The sequence below is a fragment of the Eublepharis macularius genome, chromosome 12 (genome assembly GCF_028583425.1).
Source record: "Eublepharis macularius isolate TG4126 chromosome 12, MPM_Emac_v1.0, whole genome shotgun sequence".
NCBI classification, from domain to species: Eukaryota; Metazoa; Chordata; class Lepidosauria; order Squamata; family Eublepharidae; genus Eublepharis; species Eublepharis macularius.
In genome coordinates, this window is record NC_072801.1 from 35,392,345 (window position 1) to 35,420,241 (window position 27,897).

Here is a 27,897-nt window from a genome sequence, read left to right on the forward strand (position 1 = left end):
CCGGTTACAAATAATGTACAAGGCACGTATGAACACACATTTGCTCCTGAGTGTGCACGTGTTCGCGCGCGAACTTTCACATTAATATAAAAGAAAAGCACTCTCATAGATTACAATAACTGTGCAATTAATCGACAGTTATAAAACACGTTTGTTTTGTCACCTCAACGGGCTCGGAGCGACCAGGGTATGCAGAGAAGTCAGGCGAGGGGGAAACTACACCTCCCAGCATACATGGCAGCAATCCTTTTTTGTCTCTCCCGTCTCTTGGCATGGCGTGGCCAATTAGGAGATGCCTTGCGGTTGCGTAAGGGACTTGGCGGCCAATAGGAAATGGGCAAAGCCAGATTCGAATTAGAGAGCGGTGGAAAGCAAAGTGTTTGTAAAGCGGTAAGTTGCGCGGGGGGGGGGGGGGGGTTAGTCTCTTCCCCTCCCCTGGTAAGGGGACTAAAAAAGACTATGGGATCGAGAAAGAACTGTTTTGGACAGTTTGGAGCTCTTTTAGCAGGAGTATTTTTTAAGGCACGGAGAAAATAAGCAGTTGGTCGTATAACTCGAGCTGCTGCTAGAGGTACAGGAGCAGAGCCCAATAGAAAGCTGGCAACCTTTCCACTCCTCTACGAGATCCGCTAGTTGGGGACTTGGGGTGGGAGAACGGGTGTCATTACTAGGGTCGTCCAGGTGTTGTCTGGAGATCTGGAATTACACCTGCTTTCCAGGCGACATAGATCAGTTCCCCTGGAGAAAATGGCTGCTGTGGACTATTGCATTATGCCCTACCGAAGCCCCTTCCGTCCTCAGATCCTGCCCTCTGCAAGATCCACAGCCCCACCCCACTCCCATCCCGGAATTTTCCAACCTGGAGCTGGCAACCGTTCTTTCCCGCTGTTTTTAAACGTCACAGTTCAGGTCCAGTAGCAGATTAAAGACCCACTAGACTTACAGGGTAACCCTAGAAATCAAGTTGGTCTTGAAGGTGTCACTGGACCTGAATCTTGCTCTTCTACTATAGACAAACACAGCTACCTATCTTCTTAAAATTAGCATAGCCACCTTTACAACGACCATGCAGGATGGTTTGTTGTTTGTGGTTGTAACACCACACGGAACTGAGTTCAAGCTCTGAGGCTTCTCCTTAGCCATCAATGACTGCTCCTGGGAGGAAGCACACACACACACACACGATACCAGAATGTAGGGTCTCAGGACTGGGCAGGAGCCATTAGCTGGGTGAGGGCAAGAAGCAAGTGGTGTAAGGCAGGCAAAAGCCAGGCTTCCAAATCAGCATCTCATGAGCAGGTGGATGAGGCTCGCTAAGTAGGGTTGCCAACTTCAGATCTGGAAATTCCTAAAGACTTGTGAGTGGATCCTGGGAAGGGTGGGGGGAAAGCAGCATGGTGTAGCCCAGTCTCATCACATCTCAGAAGCTAAGCAGGATCAGTACTTGGATGGGTGACCTCTAAGGAAAACTCTGCAGAGGAAGGCACTGGCAAACTACCTCTGCCTCTCACTTGCCTTGAAAGCCCCAGCAGGGGTCACCGTAAGTCATTTGTAACTTGACGGCATTTTACCCCACCTGAGAAGGATGAGGTTTGGGAAGAGAGGAACATCAGCAGGTTATAGTACCATTATATAGTCCACCCTCTAAAGCATCAATTTTTTTTTCTAGGGGAACTGATCTCTGTAGTTTGCAGATCATTTATAATTTCAGAAGATCTCCAGGCCCCACCAGCAGGTTGGCAATCCTATAGCAAACTATTGGGTTCCAGAGGCAGCTAGTGTGATTTGGGTGGTTCCGTATTGCAGGCTTTCTCTGTGAGTTTATAGCTGGATCCTCTGATGGGTCTTCTAGAGCTGCATACTCAATACTTGTGTTGAAATCGGTGGACTTTGCAGATAAGGAATGTTTCCTGAAACTGGCCTGTTAATGAAGGGCTGATCTGATCTATACTAGCTGGACCACTGAGTAAATTGGTGAAACACGAGGGTTATTTTGGATACTGCTCTTCGCTCCTCTGATGCTGTTAAAGTCAGGGGGAAATGGCTTCAAAATTATCAACTTGAGCAGGGATCAACAAAGCCTTCCAGGAGCTCTGCTGAAATAATCAACATGGGTTTATTTTCCTATCTGCTTGATATCCCTGGGTAGCGCACCATCATTACTGGCCAAACCAACATTCCCTATGTCTCCCAGAACAAAAAAGAGAGATCCTCTACCCTGCACTCAGAAAAAGATGTGTGCATGTCTGTGCGCACTCACAGTCAGCAGCCATAGTATGCTGATAGTTTCAGGTGGGTAGCAGTGTTGGTCTGCAATTGAAGAGTAAGATCTGGGTCCAGTAGCATGCTGTGTCTCCTCTGCCTTCCGTCTTTGCCTGTGGGTGGCTCAGAGAGGGAGGCTGCAATGGAGAGAGTGAACGGGTACTTCTATTTTCCCATCTGCTCAGCAGTGGGAAATTGCTGTTCACCCATCTGAGTGGCAAATTACCTGGTTGGTGATCCAGTCTGATGCTATTAAGAGAAACCTGGGAAGGGGAGCTTTGCTCAAGAGCTCAAGCAAAGATCTTTCTGAGCTAGTCCCTTAAGCAAAAAGACAGAATTTTCGCTCCTCGAACATTGAATGATCATACGTTCAAGTTCCAAATTTATCAGTTCAAGAAAAAACAGCTTCTAAATATATTTTTGCTTGAGGCATTTGAACCCTGGCCTAGCTCCAAGGAGTTTTTTATCCAATGTCACTCTGTAGGCCAGGGTGAGAGGGAACTTCAAGGCCATCCACAACTCCGTTTTGTCACTCAGAAGGAAAAGTTATGGATTTCCTACCGTGGGGGGTGGGTTGGAAATAAAAGTTCTTTCTTCACTTCCATAACAGTTGTTTATAGAGCTGCCCTCAATAATTCTCATAAGCATGCACAGTAGAGCTGATATTCCCAGGATCCTTCAGGGGAAACAATAGTTAAAAACCAGCTTCAAGATTTAAATTCACAGGAATGATAAGCTCTGACTGTGCAGAACAGCTTTAAACATTACTAACTGCTTACTACCAAAGAAGCAAAGGCACTGTAGGTTTATGAAGAGCCTGGGGATCTCCTCGCAAAAATGAAGGTTTCAGGGTTGGCTGGGGAAAGTCGTGGTGGTGAAACTGGCTTCAGGCAATTATGGGCTGTAATTCATCCCTGCTTCCTAATGCCTGGCTTTGACTCATGGAAGCTTATATCCTGGAAAATCTGGTTGGTCTTTAAGAGGCTCTTGGACTCGCATTTTGTTCTACTACAACAAACTTAAAATTGTTGTCCCACCTGAAACTAACAACTTTTCCAGTTATTGGTGCAACTGGATTTGGGGGCATTAAAAACAGTGTAAAAACTGGCATTTAGTAGTTATATTTTGAAGGTGATGATGCTAACTAGATAAATCTTTGTTTTTACCTGTCCTTTGGAAAGGAATTTCTACATTCTGGATTCAGTGGTTTTCAGAATTGCTGAATTCTGAACACACTTTTCTTCCTGCCATGTGTTGCCCAATTGAATATGTATCATTTCACTTGAGTTCAGGATGCTTCTGAGCTACTTTTTTATTTCTCTTTTGGCACAGGTTGGTCAAAAAGTGATTGAAATGCAGCCATTAACAAACACAAGTTCCATCTCCTAAGGTAAATGCAAACAGGCTGTCTCACTAGAAAGCCAATCAGAGGTGACTGCTGTTTTCCAGAGAGGACAGCTGTTATTAAAGCCCACATTTATAATCTTGCAACAAATGAAAGCATTGATTAGTCAATATAATCAATCAATGAATGTCTTTGGCCCTTAATCCCTAGCAGCTAAATGGAGCTGTAAATGTGTTGCTTTAGCAATGTTAAACTAAGACAGATCTTTGCAGCTATGGGTTCAATTCTGGGCTCTGAATTTTAGGAAGGTTGTAAAATCACTGGAAAGGATTCAGAGGAGAGGCATGTGGGTATTTAATGCAGAGGTGTGATTTGTGATTTTCTTGCTCAAGAGGGCTGAGATGGTGTATAGAAATAGTATCCCTGTGTCAACATTTTATACTCGCTCATGTTGAATCTGTTCTGTTCCCCGTTATTAATGTTTGGGAGATTCTTCACATTTTGCTTGGGATTGTCAGGGATGTGAATTCATTGTTCTGAGTATTGATGGGGGTATTTTCCTCTCTTTAACACAGTGCTTTGTAACGATGGTGCCTGTGCCACCTGCTGAAGAAGGCAATGTGTCTGTGGTGGTACGAGTACGGCCCCAGACCTCACGGGAGAAGGAGGGCAACCGCCAAAGTGTGGTGCAGGTGGTTAGCGATTGTCTGCTAGTTTTCGATCCCGAGGAACCCAGCCTGCTAGGCGTCTTGGCAGGCTTCCAAGGGCATGATTCTGCCCCAAGACACAAGGGCAAGGATCTGAAGTTTGTTTTTGACCGGGTGTTTGGTGAGAGCGCTACTCAAGTGGAAGTGTTTGAAAATACAACCAAAGGGATCCTGGAGGGTGTCCTGAATGGCTACAACTGCTCTGGTAAGAAGACCAGAAGTGGGTGTTAGGAATGCAGCGGACAGCCATGAGGTAGTGGTATTTGGGGGAGGGCCATGGCTCAGAGGTAGAGCACCTGCTTTGCGTGCAGAAGGTCCCAGGTTCAATCCCTGGCATCTTCAGTTAAAAGAAACAGGTAGCAGGTGATGTGGAAGACCTCTGCTAGAGGCCCTGGAGATCCACTGCAAGTCAGACGAGACAAGACTGACTTTGATAGGAAAATGGTTTGATTCAATGTAAGTCAGGTTCATGTGTTCAATATTAGCAGAACACAAAGAACTTCTAGAATCTGCCATTGGTCATGATTCTCTCTAGCCTTCTCCTGCTTCTCTATGGCTTGCACTCTGTTGGCAATTGGCTTAGCACTTGAAGTGTCACCTGGGGCCCCTGCTGTAGCACTTCCAGAGTAGTTGTGCATGAATGAAATGTTCCACTTGCTTTCCATCCCAGTTGTTCCAAAATATCTTTCAATAATGCCTCTACATTCTTGAGCCCTTTCTGTACACAAACATCTCTTGCTCAGGGTCTAAAAATTGCCTTGAAGCAGTTGCCTTGTCATAGACTTTCTATGGACACACTGGAGTTTTATGGTAGCTGCTTCCCAGGTTGTGTTTTTATCCCACCCTTCCTCTAAGACGCTCAAGACAGCCTCCATTTTATCCTCCCAACAAACCTATGTGAGGTAGATTGGGCGGAGAGAAACAGTGACTGGCCCAAGATCACCCAACAAGCTTCCATGGCAGAGTGAGGATTTGAACCTGGGCCTCCCAGGTTATAATCCAACACTAACCACTCTACTGGCCTTGAGTTTTCATGGGCTCTAGGTCTTTCTAGGGCAAATTAATAACTAAATCACTGACTGTGAGAATTACCTCAGACAACTGGAAAATATTTCAGGAATTGCCGTTTATGTGTAGGAAGGTATGCTAGTAAGACTACTTGGGGGGGCTGCTGAATTCTGTGGATTGATTGGCAAGTGCTTTGACATGGTCCTGCTGTAGCTCCCATAATTTTGACCCAATTCACACACCTATTTGCTTCAATCCAATACTTGAAATATGTTGTTAATGTAGCAGCCATGTCCCACCTGAGGATGTGAGAATTCTTGTAGCACTTTCCAGAGTGACAGTAGCAGGTTTTTAAAAAACGTACTAGTATAGCTAACGTGCTGTGTAACATGTGACCCAGCTATTCTAATTGTGAGCAACAATTGCCAGAAATGTGATTTTTGAATCTGAAGGGTATGGCAAATTTTCTGGTGGTCCTAACAGAACATTTGATTTTAAGGATTAGCTCTTCACCTTTTTCTGCTGTAAGAGAAATGTAGCATCCAGCCACACAGTTTCCCCACCAACACACACACTTGTGGCCTGTTCCATACTGAAAAACTATCTTATATAACCTTTCTTAGAAAGTCAGAATATTGGAATGAAATTGAGAAAGGAGAGCCTTATATGCCATCCTGAGGACAGACAAGGTAAAAATAAGTAAGAGAGCATTTGATCCTGGGCTAAGGGAAGCCCACCTAGACTGAGGCAGAAAGTTTGTTCAAAGTCCTAAGGAGCTAGGATCAAATTTTCAGCCCCAAATAGACTTCTATGTTTATTGAAATTAGAACAGATCATGAAATAGTGCATCTGTAAGTGTTGGGTGCGTAAAGTGGATGAGTTCATGCAAAGCAGGAGAGTGAGGTGAGCACCACCCCAAAATGGCTGCCATGAGAGGCAGAGCCAAATGCAAAATGGCTGCCACAGGAGATGGGGTCCAAAAGAGTTTGCAAAACGGTTGCTGCTGGGTTTGTGTGCTTAGGTGTTGGGCTTCTCAAATGAAACACATTTCAATCCTTCTCTACCACAGTGTTTGCCTATGGTGCAACAGGGGCTGGGAAAACACATACCATGCTGGGGTCCGAGAAAGATCCAGGTATCATGTACCTCACCATGGCGGAGCTGTACAAGAAAATAGAGGCCAAGAAAGGGCAGAAGCAGTGGGAGGTTCTCATCTCCTACCAAGAGGTACCTTTCTGACTTGTTTTACAGGCTGTAGCTTTACATTAGTCTTCATCCACAGCTTCAGAACTTATCTTACACATGTGTAAGTCAGACTCCAGATTAGCTCTCACTCCTATTCCTCCCCCCCTCCCCCCATGCTTCCTATGGGCCATATGCCTTTTTAAGAATGTGTGTGTTTCTCTCCAGGTGTACAATGAGCAGATCCATGATTTGTTGGAACCCAAAGGCCCTCTGCCTGTCCGGGAGGATCCAGAGAAAGGAGTGGTTGTGCCAGGGCTCTCTTTTCACCAGGTGGGTAGGAGAGCTGCCTTGCAGGCCAAACAGCTCTGGGTGGCTTCAAGGGCAGCTAAGAGACCACCTGTGCTTCCTCAGAATTCTGGGAATTCTAGCCCATGGGATTCAACAGCCCTGATTCCCAGACTGCGTATGTAGGATCACAAACATGATATAATAAATAACTGTCAGATACTTAAAATTGTGAGGCTGCTTAGCATTTTATATAGTCCCCATGGTGTGCAAGGTGCAGTACAGAGCTCAGTCCTGGACTGGACTTCAGTCCTTATACCTAGTAGAAAAGCAGGAGAGAAGTATTTAAAATCAGTACCGTCTGTGCCCCAAGGGCTTCAGTCTACTGCAAACTGACCAGATGAAAAGGGCGAGGTGTTGGGGGTTGATGGAGGGAGTAGGGAGGATGTAGAGAATTGGGCAGGAGTAGAGGAGGGGCTGTGTTTGCTTCCATAGCAGGCAATCAGTGCCTTTAAAAAATAATTTGAGGAGAACCTGGAAGGAAAGAGAAGAGCTGCTAGAGAAGGAGGATGCACTTCAGGCATAAAAGGAACTGAGAGTTCTGTTCACCACACAAACATGGAATTCCTTTATGTATTTACAAAAGCCTCACATATTTTTGTCCTTTTCAGGGCTACCAAGGCAGCTAAGAGACTAAAAAATATTCATGATAAAAACACGTTTTAAAAAGCATTGAAATGAAATCCTGCTCTCAAGTTGTGGTGACCCCTGGTGTGGTTTTCATGGCAAGAGACTAACAGAGGTGATTTGCCATTGCCTGCCTCTGCAACCCTGGTCTTTGCTGGAGGTCTCCCATCCATTTGCTAACCAAGGCCGACCCTGCTTAGCTTCTGAGATCAGGCTCTCCTGGGCTATTCAGGTCAAAAAGTGTTAAAGCCAAACAAAAACACATCATTAAAACCAAGCTAAAATACACATATTAAAAACAGAAACACCAATTAAAACATTGGGCAGGAAGGAGGCATCATTGAGGGAACACTAGATGAAACAGAAAGATCTTCACCAGCAGGCAGAAGACAGCAACAGCAGAGAACAGACAAGTCTATCTGAGGAGTGAGTTTTGGAGCCATGACAGAAGGCCCTTTCTCAGGTTTCCACCCACCTAATCTCAGAATGAGAGGGCGCCTGACACAGAATGTCAGAAGATGACTTCAACAGGCAGTTAGCTGTTCAAGGCACTAAATTCAGCCTTTGGACAACATCTGCTTGCTTTTAAAAAAAGCAGTTTTTAGCTACTGAAGTTGAGAAGGTAGTTGAGCAATGCCCAGTGAGATCTCGGGTGTCCCTAGGCTGGCTAAACAGTTTAGTGTAGTGGTTAAGAGCGCGGGACTCTAATCTGGAGAACCAGATTTGATTCCCCACTTGAAGCCAGCTTGGTGAACTTGGGTCAGTCACAGCTTCTAGGAGCGCTCTCAGCCCCACCCACCTCACAGGGTGTTTGTTGTTGTGGGGATAATAATAACATACTTTGTAAACTGCTCTGAGTGGATGTTAAGTCATCCTGAAGGGCGGTATATAAATCAGTTGTTGATGTTATAGTTCTGTGGGTGGAGTTTTAGTACAGCTTCTCTCTTGCAGTGGGATGTGGAGAAGAGCAGAGTGACACTCTAGCTTCCTAGAGAGCTTGCTGAGTGTGTGAGATGCAAGAAACTGAAATGTTTGAGTTTTCTCCTGTGGTGAGGTGCAGGGGAGCCACAGTCCTGGAGCATCTTATCAGACCATTCCTGACCTTTTCCTTCTCTCTGATGTCTCACTTCCTTCTAGCCCAAAACTGCAGAGCAGCTCCTAGAAATGTTGGCACGAGGGAACCAGAACCGCACGCAGCACCCTACGGACATCAATGCCACTTCTTCTCGCTCTCATGCTGTCTTCCAGGTAAGCATAGCCTTGGCTAGAAACAGCAGCCATCCAAGAAAGCCTGAGGTTCCATCTCCCCATTGTTTAGCCATCCTGCAAAGATATCAGAAACGTGAGGACTGTTGACTTCATGACATTTCATGGCAGAGTTCCAGAAGTCAACTATCCATTGTGTGAAGCAGCTCAGCAGAACATCTACATGCAGAGAGGCACTCTACCTCTGAAGGCTGGTGACAAGCAACTGGTGGGAGTGAGGGAGGAGAGGCTTTTGCCACGTTGTCCTGCTGATTAGTTTCTGGGAGGCATTTTGCTGGCTGTGGCTGGAAGTGACCAGGATGGTGAATATTCATACCTTTTGTTCATGTGTTTTATTGGGCTCCATGTTTAGCCAGCCACAGACTGCATTCAGGTAGGGGGTGAAGTCGTCCATCCACACGCTGAATCACTGTTACAAGGGGTGCTTTGTTAGGTGGGGTTGCTTAGAGAACCAATGGACTAGGACTGAGGTGGAGAAACCCTGGTTCAGATGCCCGCTCTTCCATGAAGCTCACTGGGTAACCTTGGGACAGTCACCCTTGCAGTTTTGGAGTTGGCATAAAAATGGAAGCACAGACAAACATGTATGCCACCCAGAGCAACTAAAAAGTGGGATACAAATTTGATTGGAGAGAGATTGTCAAGCACCTCCTAGTATTCAGGGCAAAAGGGTTCAGAGGGAGAAAACCTCAGTCTTAGCAGCAGGAGGCAATCTTGGGGGAAGGCCCTGGCCCCTGAGCAACTGGTTAGCCGGTTTCTGAGACAGGACGCTGGACTAGAATGGACGTCTCGTCTGATCCAGCAGGACTCTTCTTCTGATCTTCTTAGCTTTTTAAAGGATTCTGAGGCTGTCTGGGGCACCTTACCCTTTCCACAGCACCCCATGGGCCATTCTGTGTAACTGAACACTCCAGAAATAGCCCTGAGCCAGAGTTATATAGTATTTCCCAAACGTCTGATGTTCTGAGTCCCACTGCTTTCAGAATCAAAGTTGGAGCCATGCTTCACTTTTATACTCCCAAAGTTGCATTGTGCATATGTAAGAGTATTAATTGCTTTCCCTCAATGGAACCCATCCATTATGAGTCACTGATATTAGTGGATGTCCTGAATGAAAGGAGGCACTCCCAGAGCAGTGACTCATGCTCAGATGCAACAGTTAGCTTCCATAGAGCGAAAAGTAATTTTTCTTGGATTTGGGTATGAATTAATGTTCCAACAACACCTGATGCAGCTGAATTATCTGCTCTCAGCAGAAGGAAAGAGACCTAAGAAGAGCAGGATTACTCTTATCAACTAACTTACTCACAGTACAATTTCCACCCCTTCCTCTGACTCAGTCATTGCAGAGATGCAACAGGCAACCTCATTTAGGGGGATTTTTTGGGCAGTGGGTTTGTTTTTAAAGGCACTTTGGCACTTCTCCTACAGCAAGTTACTGTGCCCTGGCCTAGTTTGAGCATGACTGCCCTAATGTCCTCAGACAGGGTTACTTGTCAATGTTGTGGGCAATGGAACCCCTTCAACTGACTCTCTTTTTATTTGTTTGTTTATTTACAATATTGATAGTATGCCTTTCTCACTGAGGCTCAAGGCACAGTACATAGTGCAAGGGAAATATAATCAACAGGATGAGGTATCGTACTGCAGAAATCTATAACAGAGCTGAAACAAAACATAAGCTTTTAAACATGACACATTAAAGATTGCAGAAATTACATAGCAGAAGTATATTTACAGCAACAGACATGGTATATTTACAGCAACAGCATGGTAGTATAGTCCACATTCCCTATCCAGCAACAGACGTGGTATATTTACAGCAACAGCATGGTAGTATAGTCCACATTCCCTATCCCTTTACCAGTGCAACTTTCGGAACCATTGCATTACCATACAGCGCTATTACCTTTGCAAAGAAGCCCTCCTGAACAATTCAGCTTTACATAGTTTGTGGAAAGCCAGGAGATTGGGAGCCTTCCTACCCACCTCAGGCAGACCATTCTGTAAGGTGGAGGCTACAGCAGAGAATGCATGTGTTTAGGCAGTTGTAGATTTTGCCCATTTGCAGAGTAGCACCTGCAGAAGGCCCTGCTCAGATGAGCAAAGCTGTTGTGGCGAAGCATAGGGAGAGAGTTGATCTTGCAGATATGAGGGACTAAAGTCACAAAGGGTTTTGTATTGGCTATCACATACTTCGAATGCAGAGCAGACTAAACCGAGTTGGAAGAAAGCATTTTTTGTAGCTGCATTAACCCACTTCTCCAGCAGCAACGCTGGTATCAGTATAACCCTAGGTAGGCTCTTAACCAAGTCAGCAAGGGTCAGCTGAACCCCATCAAATGAGGAGAGCGCAATGTCCTTCGATGTCTGTGCCTCTCCAACCAGCATCACTTCAGTTTTGTCTGGGTTCAGTTTCAGTCTGCTTTCAGCCATTTGACTACATTAGTCGTGCAGTGGCTCAAAACTTCTACTCCATCACCAGGGGATTTTGACAGAGAAATATAGAACCAGGGGTCATCCACATATCGATGATGTGTAATTCCAGAACTATGAATGATTTCTCTAAAAAGCTATGAATAGAGGTTGAATAAAATGGGGATAAGATTGCACCCTGTGGAACCCCACAAGATAACTCGTACATTGAAGAAAGCTGGTGGTTCCAACAACAATCTTTTGAGCTCAATCCATGACGAATGATTTAAACCAGTCCAAAGCCCCTGATACCTACTTATGCCTCCAAACACTTCAATAAGACAGCTTGATCTACTGTATCAAAAGCTGCAGATAGATCCAGGAGGAGCAACCAAGAAATATGGCTTTTGTCTACATTCAAGCAGACTCATTAACTAAAGCCACCAGAGCTGTCTTTGTCCTGTAGCCCAGACTGAAAAGGGCCCAAAGCCCATGAGTTATCCAAGAAGATCTGACTTTGGTCTGCTACTGCTGTCTCAATCATTTTGCCCAGGAAGGGCAGATTAGATTAGAGTATCATCTTTGCACGAAGCCCTCAACATTCAGGACTAGGTTCAGATGTCTACTAAGTACATAAAACTGGCTTGATAGTCTTGTCTGGGATGGAGCAACGTACACCGGCAAATGCACCATTCACAACTAAGACAAAGCAAAAATGAAGTTTTAACACACAAGGTTCAACATGCTCTGTGATTTAAAAAAACAACCACCGTGAATTCTGCAGCAGGGAATCTCTGCTCCTGCCCCCAGAAGAGCAGTATTACTTGTGTTAGCCAAGAACAAACCTGTACAATTGCTGCCTCTTCCTCTGATAAGGTCTGTGCCTGTGAGCTTTGATTATCTTCTCTAGTTGCAGATTTCCTTACTTCAGTTGCAAATACTTTAGAATTTTAACAGAAATTTGAGGGTACACTGAAGTGACCGACAGAGCAGGAACAGAACAGAACAAACAGTCAACTAAACCTATATTTTGATCCAGTATCCTCTATCCTGGATGTTTTCTGCTGTTCAGAGAGTCCCAGTGCCCTGCTAATCCCATGTGTGACCTTTGCTCTCCCTCTCTCTTCTTTGCAGATCTACGTGAAGCAGCACAACAATGTGGCGGGCATTACCCAGGACCTGCGAGTAGCCAAGATGAGTCTGATTGACTTGGCAGGCTCAGAACGGGCATCCATTGCAAACACCAAAGGGGCGCGGCTGCGGGAGGGTGCCAACATCAACCGCTCCCTTCTGGCACTTATCAATGTCATCAATGCCTTGGCTGATGCAAAAGTAATGAGCGTCTTCCCCGCCCCCTCCTACTGCTTGTTGAGCATGACTTCCACAGGAATGTGGAAAAATTTTCTCTTAGAGCTAGACTATAAGAGACGAATTACACAAGGATGCTCGTGTGAAGGGAGTCATAATGTTAGCCAGGAAGCTGAGTTTTAAAAAAACGGAAGGCACTGTCAATTTCCCCTCTCTACAGAGCTGGAAAGATGGCTCCTCAGGGGGTTTATTAATTTCCTCTTCACCTCTGGAAGGCTCTGTCAGTTTCACCTCCCCTTCTAGGAGGCAAAGAGGAAATAAATTCTCTGAGGAGCCATCTTTCCAGCTCTGTAGAGAAGGGAAATTGACAGAGCCTTCCGATCTCTTTTAAAACTCAGCTTCCTGGCTAACACTGGAACTCCCTTCATGTGAGCGTCCTCGTGTAATTCGTCTCTTGTAGTTTAGCTCTCAGTGGAAAATTTGCCACTTAATGGCAAATAACTAGATTACTTTATTTTAAAAAAATAGTACCCCTTTAATCTTAAATTTCCAAGCAGTTAACAAAGCAGAGTATAAACAAAATGTAGAAAGCATTCATAAATACATCCTAGATAAACTGGTAAAAATGGATGGGTGGTTTGTTTGAAAATAACCTGTTTCTTGCTGCTGAAGCTCAACCAAATAGGAAAGTCTTGGATTGCTTCCTGAACATTGGCAGAAGAGTCCACGACCGATCTCATAAACGTGGAATCTCCACAGAAAAGGCCCAAACTTTCCCACCAGTCTTAAGAACATTATGGGAAAGATTGATCCACTTTCTGTCTGTGTGTTTGCCACTCTTCTCTGTAACATCTAGATAAACAAAAAGTGTGATGTGATATTGTCATACTCAGCTACACTTTGCATTGTTGGCTGTCAGCCACAAGAGCGGGACTGCACACAGCAAGATGGTGCTGCATCATGCATGATTCGTTCCTTTTTCTACTCCTTGTATCTGACAAAGGGAGCTTTGACTCTCGACAGCTCACACTGGAAATCTAGTTTGTCCTTAAGGTGGTACTGGACACAACTCTTAACTTTCCTACTGCAGACCAAAATGGCTACCCACCTCAAACTACCATCATGCACTGTGTTTACTTAGTCATTGTGGAACAGTGGCAGGGAGAAAGAGAGAACAGCAAAAGGTCACTAACCCTCACAACTTCTAATTAGCCCCCAACCACAGTTGGAGGTTAATAGAATTTTATGATCAGATCTGCTTAGACAATATTAAAGGACGTCCTAGTGTCCTCCCTGGAAGTCATACCTTTAGATTTGTTTTCGTATAATGAAATATATATATTTTTAAATCTGTTCAAAACTTTTAGCATGCAGAATTACATGCTGAGGGCATTTGTGCTGCCTTTTTTCCTTTATGCAGAGGTGTAATTGTAATTTTTACTTGGTTATTTGTTTTTATACATTGTTCTCTCCACATAAAAGTTGAGAGAACACGAAGAGAAATTCAGCCCCTGAAAAGGACTTTCTCTATATTGTCGCTAAAAACTACCTTCATAAACAACTTCTCTTGGTCCCCAGAGCAAAAAACCTCACATTCCATACCGGGACAGCAAGCTGACACGCCTTCTGAAGGACTCCATTGGGGGGAACTGCCGGACCATCATGATTGCTGCCGTCAGCCCATCTATGCTTTCCTATGAGGACACTTACAATACCCTCAAATATGCCAACCGGGCCAAAGAGATCAAACTCTTGGTGGGTACCAACACTGACATTTAGAGCCTGATAGATCAGTGATCTGACCCCAGCCTGGCAGTTCCTGTGCATGTCTCCAGTACTCTAGTTTGCCCATCACTAGAGCTGCCATCTAAAAATGAAGCCAAATTCCTTTCAAATTCTGCATCAAAGACCAGCAGGATTCAGCATAGATGAATGTCCTTATTTTTGCAGGTCCTGAGGGGGGAGCAGGACACAGAATCAGTATGACCGCCAAGCACCCTTCTCACTCCTTTCTTAGGCTTCAGAAATTACACCAGATGTGTCCCCGCAATTTCAAGCTTATATTCAGATTCACAAGTGCTAGAAACTTGAGTTTTTTAAAAAAAAGAACTTAAGATTCTGAGGACACTGAATTTTATATCTCATACCAGTTCCTTGGTTTGCATAATATTCCTGTCCCTCACTTGTGTGTTCTCTGATTATGAGAATGGAAATACAGAATGCAGCATCTTGTGTGGATCAGCTTTCATGATTTTTTTAAAAAAGCAATGAAAAAGCAAATATGACAATGAAGATAGGCGATAGCAGTGAAATCCTAAGAAGAGTTATTCCAGTCTAAACCAATTAACATCAATGGGTTTAGACTGGAATAACTCATCTTAGGATTTCACTGAAAACTGTTTCTCTTCACTCCAAAGGTGAGAAAAACTCAGTCTCCACCTCCTTCACAGCTTTCTCCTGTTTGAATGTTACACAACATAAAATTTAGAGGGCAAGGCCTGAGTGATCTTGTCTTGTCCCTCAACAGGTGGTTGATCTCGAGAGTAGTTCAGTTCCTCCTAGGTTTATGGAATTGGCTTGATAAACTGATGTTGGAGTCAGGCAGGAATGGACTGCGGTGGCTTGTGGGCCTTCTGCCCCATTTGTATGAGCCCCTAATCCATGGAAAAGCTGGTATTTTCCATTACTTGGAGTCCTGGCTTTTGGGTCCTGCGTGAATATATAGTGCATTTTATTCCCTCAGAAAGTTTTTTTTAACTCCATCCTATTCTTGCCTAAGCTAGTTCAAATTCCACTTACCTAAGAATGGGACAGCTGGGCAGAGTTTCCCTTTGTTCCCAGCTGAACTGACATTGTTTTGTTCCTCTTCCCCACCTCGGCCTGCAGATGAAAAGTAATGTTCTAACCTTGGACTGCCATATCAGCCAATATGCAGCCATTTGTGAGCAGCTGAAAGCAGAGGTGAGATGCCCTGACTGAGGTTGTCTCTGGAGGGATGGAGTGTGCCTCCCCAAGGTCATGCCAGAGGCCTATTTAGGGTGGGAGTGGAAATATCCTGGCCCTTCATACCTGCCTTGGCACATATACTCCCCCTCTGCTTGGCTTCCCATTGGTGCCATGGATGCCATATTGGATCTAACATCCTACCTCTTACTTCCCATTCTCTAAGTCTGGGCTCACTGATTCCAAATTCTGTTGTGTGGGGAATTATGGTTCTGGGAGGGTGCTAAGGATTTATATGCTACCATTCCTCTCTCAGAGAATCTTCAGGCCCCTGGGCCTCTCAGATAGTGCCGTGACAGTAGCGTTGCCAAATTGGGGCTGGGAAATACCTGAAGATTTGGGGAGGGGGGGGGTGGAACCTGCAGGGGGGACAGACCAGAGCAGGATATACCACCATAGAGTCTACTCTCCAAAGCAGCTATTTTCTCCAGAAGAACTGTAGTCATTTGTAATTCTGGGAGATCTTCAGGCCCCACTTGGAGGATGACAACCCTATGTGGCATTGAAATCATCTCACAAGTTAAAAGTAGATGCTGATCTATCTCCAAGGCTCTCCACTAGCACCAGAAATAAGACATTTTCTTATTCATTTTCATCCCTTTCAGGTGGCAGACCTGCGAGGGAGGCTCCAAGCTTACGAAGAAAAGGGTCTACCAGTGAACCCCCACGGACCGGCTCAAGATTCTAGGCCTAAGCAGGAAGAGCTGGTCAGGTAAGGCTGTGACTTCTGAGGGAGAAAGAGGAGGGAGGGAAGGCCTAGTTCCATACATTCCCTTCTCCACTGACACCATGAAGTGATTCTTGTGTGCTGAACCACAAGGCAAGTGAGAGGGACCTGATTTGGCCAGGAACAAATCTTGGCATTTGAAGGAGGCTTCTAGGATAATAAAGGCCTTCATTCTCTTTTCCCACAAGAAATTAAACCTCTCTTGTTTCAAGATACTCAGGTCTCTATACTTGTCCCTCTTTTTTCTGTCATAACCATGAGGGCTAGAAACTTTATTTAGAAAATTATTTTCTAAATCTAATAATTCTTTAAGATTCTCAGTGTAGTGGAATCAGAGGGACACTATTGGTTAAGTCCTTACCCTACTGATACATACATACATACAAAAGAGGGATGAAAGGGGTCTTTGGCTTGACTTCCTCTGCGCTGAACTCACAAGAACCTTAAGGAAGCCACCATCTTTTGCCATCCATTCCCTCTTACTATGCCCAGCATGACAAATTTCCAATATGGGTGAAGTGCCTTACCGTACAAGGTTTTTGTAAGGGTTAAAATGAAATAATGTATTAAAACACTTTGAACAGCATTTATATAGTATTTAGGTAAGTGTAGTTTGTTTTGGTAATTAATCCTATATGATTTATCAGGAACAAGTATGAGGCTCAGCTAGTTCCCCTGAGGCTGCATTGTAAGCACTGGGCCCATGCTTCTCATCTTTTTCAGTTAAACACAGATTCCTGTGGCCTGAACTACACGTTACACCCTGTAATGTGTAGGGCCTGGATTCCCTTGGCCTGACTTTGCTGCCAACAGTCAGATGCCAGGAGTGGAAGATCCTTTTTCAAGCACCTAGATCCCTGATTCGGAGTGGGACCATGGCACAAGGGGGCAGAAGGGTCTTCAGCCTTTCCCCGCTCCTCCAAGTTGTTTCAGGTCAGGAAAATGGCACAGAGAGAAAACGCTTTTCCCCCTGCCCTGTGCTTCCACTCTGAATCAGGGCCCCAGTCACTTGAAACCTAAGCTCCCCCACTTCTGATGTCTGACTGTCAACAGCAGAGTCAGGGAGGGAAACACAAGACCCTACACGCTACAGATCATAAGCTGTAGTTCAGGCCTAAGAGAGCCTCCAGCTGAGCAGGGGAGATCTTTGTACATGGATAGGATTGGACTAGGTCAGCTGTTTCAGCCCCTACCATTTTTCTATGGTGTCCTTTGCCTGCTGCAGGATAAAGGAAACCTGTCTGGGACATAAGGGTGATGGGGAGATGGATGCAGAATCGAAGCAACTGAAACTGGGTGGTGGCCCCTCATGTTTGGGAGAAAACAGCCTGAAGCAGGTAAGGGGAAGGAGGATGTGGGATGGGATCTAGATCAGGGAACGTTGACATAGAGGGAGTTTTCCCATTAGGTTTTAGATTCTCCCTTTTGTGATTTGGTTCACTTTGTCCTGGGGATTTGCATATACAGTTGAGAGTTTCTTTGCTATTGCCAGGAGCTGTTACTGCCCCTCTTCCCAGCCCCAAGGAAGTGATGGCTAGATCTGTAAAACCCAAGTTCGTTGGTCAGCAAGGAGGATCCAGCATTTGGGTTTAGAATGCTGTCACTATGACTTCAGGGGCTGAAAGGCATTTTTCCTGAGATTAGCTGTGGTTGGAGTTTCCACGGAGGACTCTTGCAGCATTCATTGAGACAAATGAGCTTGCTGTTGAGTGAGCCACAGAGAGTGCTCAGCATCATGGGCTTGAAGGAAGGGGCATCCTCCAATTCCCACTCAGCCTTGAAGTTCCCCAGATTTCAGGGCGCATCCCCCACGTCCCATCTAGCTGGCCACACAAAGTAAACGTGAAGATGAATTGAAGGACTTTACTGTTGAAAAAGTAGAGACCTGCATTTGAGAAGTTGTCAGTGAAGGTCAGAGAGAATAAGAGGACATTTTATGGCCTCTGCAGTCTGATATAATGGACTTTCCTTGGATTTTTGTCAGTAGCACATGCTTCCTTTATCTAGGCCCCATGTAAGGCTTTTTCCTTGTCCCACATTATCTCCTCAACTTTCAAACCTTCTCTGTTCCTCCTCCGTTGCCTCTATCTTTAGTTCTCTCAGGAACCAGCCCAATGGCTGTCCTGTCCTTTTTCCATAGGAGCCTGAGTTATTGGGGGGGGGGCTCCCTGTCTCAGAGCCAAGCTATAAGTGATGCCTGACACAGGTTGGACACTTGTCAGCTTCCCTCAAGTTTTGATGGGAAATGTAGGCATCCTGGTCTTGCAGCTGTAATGGAGAGCCAAGCTGTAAAACCAGGATGCCTACATTTCCCATCAAAACTTGAGGTAAGCTGACAAGTGTCCAACCTGTGTAAGGCATCACTTGTAGCTTGGCTCTAAGTCTCTTGGGCTCCATCTCTCCTTTCCTTCCTAGGTAAGAGTTTCCTCTCAGCCAGATCGTTCTCCCCTGCCCCCCTCCACAAAATTTTGCCGCATTGGTGCCAGCTTCCAGTGAAATGCCCCTTCCCCCTCAAAACTTAGAATGAATTTGAAAGTTGCATGAAACCACAGCAGCCCAGCCAGTCGTCAGTGGGAGCTTACAAATGATAAGCATGGCTTAGCCTCTCCTATATAATATCTATTCTGTAACTCTATATTCTCTGTATACCATAATGCAACTCCATACTCTCTGCCTTTTGCTGTGTTGGATGGATTCAGGAGTCACAAGAGAAACCCAGTTACTCCAGCATAGAATCCTCAAACCCAGTTAAACAAGAGGAAAACGTGGGCATTGGGCAACAGAAGATGGAAAGAAATCAGCTGGAGAGGTGAGTTAACGTGTTCCTGCCCTCCCCTTCAGTATAGGGAAGGAGCAAAGGATTTGTTCAGCCTGAAGTCCTTCACCCCTCTACTTAAGCCATATGTGAGTGGTTGGATCAATACTGCAGACTGTTCAACATTTCCAGAGTATGCTTTTAGCAAGGGGTGTGGAGCAACTGCTGCTTCTCAACACTTCAGGGAATTTTACCTCTCTAGTTATAGTTCTGTGGTTCTTTGTTTTTCTCTTCAGGCTAATAACAGCCATCTTTAGCATAGCACGAAAGCAGTATGCTGTGCTGAAAGCCGCCAAGCTTCTCACCCCAGATATGATAACAGAGTTTGAAGAGCTGGACCTCTTGGTACCTCGAGAGTCTGGGGAGGCACCAAAGGCTCCCACTGCGGAGAAGAAACAAGTGGAGCCATGTGCAATTCCCGAGGTTGCCCTGCCTCTGGAAGTGCCACAGCTTGTAAATCAGGGTATGCCTTGAACCAGGAACACGACTGAATCAGTTAGGGAATGGGGAGGAGGGGTTACCTGACTGCAAGATGTAGCTGTGGGGGTGGGGGAGAGTGGCATCTCTTGTTGCCTTCTGTATCAATGGCATCTGTTTCTGGCTTCTCTCCCAGCAGCTGAGCATGCCACTCCAGCAGGCATCTCTGGATTTCCACCAGCTTTGCTAGAGATCTCGCCGACCCTGAGCAATGTGTTCAAGACCCCCCGGCTCCCGGCAAAGAGGAGAAAGTCAGCGAGAAGCACAACACCAGCTGAAAGAAACACCCCGTCTGTCCCGAAGGGACGGGCGAAGCGTCGGCGGAAAGCTAGTGTCCCTCCCCAGCAAGAGAACTCCCCAAAGAAATGGGCTATCCCTGCAGGAATGGACTGCACCAGCACCCCTATTGCGGATACAGCAAAATCTCACCAGACCCACCTGCATATCCCACAGCCCTGTCCTTTGACAGTCACCAAGGGCCGAGTTCCCTTAGCTTCCTCAGTTGCTCAGAACTGCGCTACGCCACTTCCGCCATGTGGCCTGAATGCAACTTTTGACCTTGGTGAGAATCCCTGTCCGGCAAGCGCTCCAGAATTCCCTGCTTGGGAGAGCATACAGCAGTTCCCTAACCCCCAGGGAGTCCCTCTGATACCCAGGTATGTCTCTCTTAGCTACTCTGCATGTTTTCTCTCTTTGCAGAGGCTTTGCCTAAGGAAAAGGGCTGGCATGTGATACAGATTCAATTAGAGTGGTATTTCCAGGTTCTAACAGAATGTGGAGGAGACAACCCTACAAAGTAACAGGACATGTGTCCCGCATGTGATAAGCATTCAAATGGAATGTGTGTATTCCTCGTCCTTTTCTAGTTCTGAACCCTCTTAAAGGGATAGTGTAAATGCTTTAACACAGTGATTCTAAACTGGGGGAGAATAGCCCTTCAGGGGCTGATCTACATATTGTGGATAGCACTGCAGGGGAAGCAACTAGACGGCTATCCAAAATTTTAGGCAGCCCTTTCCCCCCACTTGCCTTCTCCCACCCCATCTTGATCACTTCCCTCTTTCCATTGTTGCTATAGCAACCCAAAATGCTACCAAAAACATATACCTTATCTCTGTACATCCCCTGTCTTGTGAATATTTAGATCCACATTAGTGAAGCAGCATACTTGAGCATTAGATTGGTGATAGATAATGTTGCCTTGTCTGAAGTGTTGCTTATACGTCCTCATTTTTTATTTGTGGCTTAGGCAGCATTTAGTGATTATGCTGTGTACTTTGTGGGCAATAAAGGCGAAGAGCCACAGTCTTGGCATGTGTGCTTCTTCAGATTTGGTTCTTGGTTCTGCTGCTTAAGGGATCTTGGATAGCAAAGCATAGTTTCAAAACAAAACAAAATATCAAACTGTCTGATTTTTCCACCCGTCAGCCCATTACGTTGATCAAACAAAATCACTGCACAAAAGCTGAAGTGCAAAGACAGCATTCAGAAGGAAGGATGCAGTTTCTTTAAGTATGGCGTTAAATGAAAACTACTTACTCCTCCTTGGAAAGAAAGTTCATCTTCCATATCTTATTACTTTTGGGGATAGGGAACGTTTCCCTATGTGGTAATGCAACAGTACCAAAATGACTTCAAAAATTAACCATGTCGAGGCCTCTCAGTGCTGTGTAAATAGTTGAGGTTTTGAATGATGTATTTGCTTTGTGATAAATTGCTGGGTTGGGTCCTGCCGCTAGAGTACGACGTCGGAGGAAGGCAGTGCCATTGGCCGAATGGAGTGATAGGATCCAGTCCACTCTCTTTGTTCTGGGCCTCCTTGAAACCTGCAGAGAACGATTTTTCCCTGTCATTGGGATGGAAGCAGGCAAACTAACCTTGCTCTGATTGGTCAATTCCAGGGCATCCATGCCAGTGTTCACTATGAAGGGCTCCTCCATTCCAAGATCGTCTTCCTTGGCCTCCAGAACATCAGTGCAGAAGAGGAGACATGCTGCAGGGTATGTTGTTCTGCAGCTTCAAGACAAGCTTAGACAGAATTGGACTTGGATCTGGTCAGCGTATGCCGCAGAGTGAAATGGGAATGGTCCTTCTTTCTTAAACAGTATCGTCCATGTGTATGTGTGGCACTTTGCAAGGGGAATAAACATTCTTTACAGATTAGTTTTAATAACGTGGGAGAAGTACGGGGTTGTGCCAGAGGCTTTCCACAAAAGGTGAGTTTTATGGAGGGATTTGAAGGAAGAGAGAGGTGGCATCACACAGGTGTTCTGGGAGGTGGCTGCAGGCATAAGGAGCAGCAAGGGAGAATGGGCAAAGCCAGCTGAGGGAGATTCTGAGGTGGCTGAGGGAGGGGGAGCTGGAGGGGCCGCAGGTCATGGGCAAAGATATATCGGGGTATGAGCAGAGAGGTAAACAGAGAGCAAGGGTATAGAGGCCATTGCAGACAAGAATGGGCAATTTGTGCTGGAACCAGTCCAGGCAGGAAGACATTTATGAAAATGAGTCCCAGCAATGATCAAGAGTAGTGAAACAAGCAAATGATTTTCAACAGCAGGTAAGGTGTGATAACAGAAGACCAGAGAGGAGGAGGAGCTAGTTATCAAGAAGAGGGTGTGTGTGTGTGGGGTGGGGGGGTGGGGTGGGGGTGGGGGGGTGGAGAGGATGGTACTGGAAAAGGAGAAGTGACATGACTTGGGGAACAGCCTGGCAGTTGGGAAGGGAAGAATCAGCAGTAAAGCCAAGGCTTCTCCATTCCACAAGGTGGAAAGCTGTGTTGCCATTGAATATGGAGTGCACAAGGAGAAGAAAGAAGAGGAATTGCTCTTTAATTATAGCAAGGGTGATCAGGCATCCTAGTAGAATAGACAGTTGTGGATGAGATGGAGAGGAAGAGAGGCAAAGCTGGGTTTCATGAGTGCATGCCATGGGATTTGATAAGGTCACATGTACATAGTGGGCAAAAGAGGGCCCAGGACCAGAAAAGTGGAGCCCCTCTTTTGGAAATACTGAGTGGAATAGGAAGGAAGAGAAACAGCCAAGGCACATTTCCAGAAACCTAAGGAACAAAGGGAGTTGGAGGGAGTAATCAGCTGTAAGAAAGGAGGCAGAGAGGTCAAGGAAGGTGAGGATGGCACTGAGAACTTTGGATTTGGCAATGAAGTGATTTTGGTGTGGGCAGTGGAGTGCAGAGGGCCAAAGCAAGAAAGGAGATAAGAGTCGAGAAAGTGGGAGTAAGCAGCGTGCTCTTGAGGGTTTGGAGGGGAAAGGAAGGAAAGGGATGGAGTGGTTGTTGGAGAGAGTAGATGAGACAAAAGATGGATTTTTGTGAAAGGGGAGGACCAGTGGTGAGGTTAGACTGCAGGAGCCCAAGGAAGCAGACAGGTCGATTATGTGGTGGAGAGGACAGAGAGTGGCGGGGGATAGGGGGTAACCAGGAGGGTATGGGATCAAGAGGCCATATGGAGAGTTCTTAGAACGGAGGGCCCGCTTGTAAATGCTTCTCAGTGATAAAATTATCACAGCAAGAAATGGGCTGGTATAGGCCTGGATAGGCTAGTTTTTCACTTGCAAGATATATATATATATATTAACATGGGGAGTATTCAGAAATGTTTTTCCCCTTCCTGTGGTCTGAACTTGTCCTGGTCCATTCTGCCGCGTGAGTCAAACAGGGCTCAGTTTCATTTAGTTGTTAGTAGGGGCCCATTATATCAGTAAGATCCAGAAATGTGTGGAACATGCCGGTAGAAAAGAGCAAGAGTCCTGTGGCACCTATGAGACTTAACAGAAGTTGTGGTATGGTATGAGCTTTCATGAATCACAACTTACTTTTTCAGATAGGTATCTGAAGAAGTGAGCTGCGACTCATGACAGCTCATACATGTTAGTCTCATAGGTGCTGCTGGATTCTTGCTCTTTTCTAGTGCTACAGACAGAATACCATGGCTACCCATCTGGAACATGACAGTGTGCATAATGGTAAAAGGCTAGGATCTGGGAGCCATAGGTTCAATTCCCCAGTCTAACATGGCAACGTGCTGGGTGACCTAGGGCCAGTCATTCTCTCATCCCAACCTATCTCACGGGGTGGTGGTTGTGGGCAGAGGAAAACCATGTTTTTAGCTGCTTTAGATCCCCACAGGTGACAAAAGCAGGGGTGTAAGCAAGTAATGGCTGAGATGATTTTTAGAAGCAGCTTGAACGCCAAGATTTGTAAATGTACTGAGTATGTGTAAATTTGGGGACTCGGATTTTCATGGGTTCTGCAGTTAGGTAGCTTGGGAGCAAGGGGTGATGCAAAAAAATACGTAAAGCCCCAATAAGGTCTAGAGAGAATAATGTGTATTTCCTTGTGTCTCATTCCAGTTCTGCTTCCCACTTGCTGGGTGCCCCACGGAGCCGCATTGCCAGGCTACAGCAAAGATCTGTGCAGGCTTCACAAGCTGTGAAAGCACCAGGTAACCTGGCTCTGGCAAGGAATATGGTTTGGGTCGTATTCTAGCAAACACTGAAGCCCAGAACCTAAACTAAATCATGGGGGGTTAGGGAGGGGTGTGTCTGTGTGAAGGCAGATGAGCAATCAGGAAGACAAACCTCCCCCCCCCCCACTAAAGAATGCCTAACCATCCCTATAAATAAATAGTTCACACCAATGCCAAAGGTCTGCCATTTTTCCCCTCGGTGCCCCCCCCCCTCTCCAGCACTTAAGAGAGAATAGTTTCCCTCTTCAAGGTAGTGCTTGGCAGCTGCTGTGTCCCGTTTCTAGCACTGCATAGAACATTAGAATTGCTCCAGAGAGTGGGAATGGGAATTCTATGCGTACGTGTGTGTGCGCTGTCAAGTCTCAACTGATTTATGGCGACCCCAGCAAGCAGCTGTCAAGGCAAGTGAGCAGCAAGGATGGTTTGCCATTGTCTTGCCATGCAGAGTCTTCCTTGGTGGTTCCCCATCCAAGTACTAGCCCTGCTTAGCTTCTGAGATTTGATGAAATCAGGCTATGCCATGCTACCTTCCCTCCCTGGGTGGAGGGAATTCCTCACAGGGTGGAAAATAGAGAGCTGGAACTGAATGATCTGGGATTGGTGCTCAAACTCCTGTGTGGCCATGACTTCCAGCAATTTCAAGGAATTATAGGGAAGACAATATGCTTGAGTAGCAGTTTGGGAAATTCTCAAGGGCCTTAACTTCACAGAGCCAAGGACTTCTTTTGACGAACGTCTTCCTTGGTTCATGCAAATGTGTCTGAAATGCCGGTAGGCATTGGGAGTTTCCAGGGATCCCCTTTCTGAAAACTACCCCTTCACCCCTACAAAGGCAATTCTAGATTCTACAGAGAACTGCAGTAGCATAGTGGTTAAGTGGTTGGGTTGCAAATCAACAGTCTTGCCCATTTGAATCCCTCTACTGCCATGAGCACAGCAGGTGGCCTTGGGTAAGCCACTCCTCTCAGCCTTAGCTCCCCAGCTGTATTGTGGGAATTATCCAATATGGACTTTGTTTACCGCTCTGAGTAAGACACTCATATGTCTAGAAGAGCTTTATATAAGCACTAATTATTATTATTATTCCTCACCTGCAATTTCCAGGGTGAATGGAGTCCTCCTGGACGCCTGTGTCCCATCCTAGGTGGTGCCTTGAATCCCATTTTGGAGGGGAGGGGATGTAGCAAAGGCTGACTTGGTATTTCAAGAGGAGCCGCTGTAGTTCAGCGTCCGTGGCGTGATCTCGGTTTTTGCAACTGGCATGGTTCATGTGCGTGAATGGCTTGAATAAAGTGTTGGTTTGTCAGGCTTCAGGCAGAGCATTTTTATTTTCAAAATCAGCATATCGTTGCTCTTTTCTAAAAGGAAATGTTTATAGGAGACTGTTATAGGGACAGGGAGGATGAGGTGTTGATGGTATCAGCACTGGTCAATTGCCACCACTGCCCCCTCCCAGTCTGCTTTTCCCCAATTGACTTGGAGCCACTCTGCAAATTTGCAGAATGTACCTTGTTCTAGACATGATGGGGCTGATTTCAGACTTGGCCAGCTGCTTTAAAGATGTTGATATCTGTCTTTGCTTCTGAGCATCTTCTCAATCCACCCATGCAGTTTAGCTCCTTGGGACCTGCTTTGTGTCTTGTTGTCTGTAGATCTGGTGGTTTTCCATTAGGGTGCTTTCAGTCAAGTGTCTTGTTCTCTAGAACTCAAGGTAGAGGCTGTTAGAATTGTTTCAGTTATGACCCTGGGAAGTCCACTGCCCACAGATTGATTTATCTGGCATCTCTCATTCTGTGTGTTCTCCCAGCAGGACATCCCTCTTGCCGCTTCATGTGGAAATGATGCTAGAAAGGTTCTGCGGTTCCAGAGAATCAGCACCATCTACTGCGAAGCTGATTTACTGATGCCTTCTGTCCAAATTTGGGGCCATCAGCATCCTCCCTCTCTGTTGTCTTATCATATGTAATTTCCTTCTCCCTGTAAGGGCAGATGAATTCTTGTTACATTTTCTGACCCCAGCCTCTCTATAAACTTGGCCTTTGTCTTTAGAATTAACCATCAAAAGCTGAACAGCAGCACATTTCTAAAATAAACTCTTTGGGAACAAAAATGAGGGTGTGAGGCTTTATGCAGCACTATCCTAGATCTTCTTCCCTGCTACTGAGTGGGGTGGGGTGGGGATGGAGAACACACTGGAATTCAAAGCTTGCAAGCTCAGGGCCAAAATATACATGACAAGAGTTTCTTGTCTCTTTCCCACAAATTCACGTAAACTGAAAAGCAATCTCAGGTGGCTGTGGTTGGCAGCGGAGGCATAATTACAGGAAGGCTGCCTGGCCCATTCCTCGCTTGCTTGTGGCCTGCTTAAAACTATTCTCCCACCCCAGCTCCTTTTTTCTCTGCAGGGAAAAAAGCAGCTTACAAGGGAGAACGGACAACCAGTCCCACTTCCATGCCTTCTGCTCCTGATTGCAGCTTTCCAATACTACTTTTCATGTTTAAAAACTTACAGATATGAAAAAAGCACCAACTTCCACATCACGTCTAGTTTTGACAACCCTAGAATTTGTCTGAGAAGGTGGAAATCGCTTGCTTGCTTAACTTTTTTTTAAAAAAAACCAATGAGACCCGAATAAGGCGTATGTTCTCTCTTTCTTTCTCTCTCTGTCTCATTGAGGTAAAATCAGAAAGTTGTTAAAAGCAGGTCTAATTATGCAGCTTGGAAAGCCCAGGTTGTTGAGTTCATTGAAAAGAATTCCTTGATGCTGAAGTCATGTATATACTTTGCAACGTAAACTGATTGTTTTACAGCTCTTTAGCAGAATTCTCAGTTTGCTGACCTTGACACTGGAGAATGTAAAGTTGGTAGCATAAATGTGCCTGGGCATAAACTGGTTAAATGGCAGTGCTCAGAAACATGAATGTGATCAAACCAGCCACCCAAGGAGCCTAGGTAAATGCAGTTCTTTCAAGTGGTGGGAAATCATATTCAATGCCAAAAATGTTATTGAATGTTCTGTGAGGCCATCACATCAAAATCTGGAAGTGGGGCGGGGGCACGGCTTGCCACCATCTAGCAGATTTTAGCCTACCACTTGTATATGTCCCATTCAGAATTCACATTTCTCAATTTCTTTCTGAAGACACAGCCTCCACCCCCTTTACTTTCCGCTGCAAAAGGAAACAAGGATGATATGATTACATTCACAGAAATGGATTCATTTTCGAAGAAAGTCATTCACTGCTTGTTTTGTTTTGACTTCTGCAGTGTCAAAATGTCCAGAAACCAAAGTTGATCTGAGAACTAAAGGGAGTAAATGGGCAACACAAAGGGCAATGAAATTCCACATAAAGTGATGCGCAGTTGGGCCAGAAATCCCAAATCATGAATGCATAGAACTGTCTGTGAGTTTCCAGGAAAGATTTTAGGATTATGGTGTAAAATGCAAAGTCAACATCACCTCAGTCAGTCAGCTTTGAAAAGGAGAGATTCCACTTTAAGAATATTAGAAAAATACTTGAAATCAAAATGTCCTGCAGAAGAATAATATATGGCAGCACCTGAATTTGGACTAGTGCCCCATGTGCACACTCCTGCCACACATCCCGACTTAGAAAAGTCAAGTCCTTGAAGAAAACACATTTTCTCCTATTCAAATGGTTTTAAATTGTGAAGCTGAGTGGAAGTTGAAAGGTTAAGCCTTGCCTCTGTTCTCTGTATGACCCTAAGGCAAACAGAGGCAGCACTCACCTGCAACGTGCTTTTCAGGGATGGATCCGGGTATAATCTGTGCTTCATCTTTTTGGGCCAATAGCGTACAAGCTTGTCTTGCAGGATGAACCAGCTGCAGATGGAGCTGGCTTTGCATTAGAGGCATACAGATGATAATTGCAACTTCCAACTCCCATAGAGTTTGTGCCTT

The 27,897-nt window shown here is 45.5% G+C and overlaps 1 protein-coding gene across 4 annotated transcripts; it reads left to right on the plus strand.

Annotated features, from left to right (window-relative positions):
* The first annotated feature begins 334 nt into the window (after positions 1-334).
* Positions 335-26,067, plus strand: KIF18B (kinesin family member 18B). 4 transcript variants are annotated; one of them, XM_054994675.1, is made up of 17 exons: positions 335-390; positions 3,595-3,652; positions 4,183-4,519; positions 6,392-6,549; positions 6,733-6,837; positions 8,617-8,727; positions 12,295-12,492; positions 14,047-14,223; positions 15,355-15,429; positions 16,077-16,183; positions 17,424-17,535; positions 18,898-19,007; positions 19,250-19,476; positions 19,627-20,146; positions 21,392-21,490; positions 23,859-23,950; positions 25,782-26,067. In XM_054994675.1, exons 3-17 carry the CDS (start codon positions 4,195-4,197, stop codon positions 25,814-25,816), a joined length of 2,451 nt encoding a protein of 816 aa, XP_054850650.1. In that variant the 5' UTR covers positions 335-390; positions 3,595-3,652; positions 4,183-4,194; the 3' UTR covers positions 25,817-26,067. The 4 variants fall into 4 exon arrangements, with proteins under 4 accessions (XP_054850650.1, XP_054850653.1, XP_054850651.1 ...); XM_054994678.1 differs by having other exon boundaries at positions 25,785-26,067; XM_054994676.1 differs by having other exon boundaries at positions 19,630-20,146.
* The last annotated feature ends 1,830 nt before the right edge of the window (positions 26,068-27,897 follow it).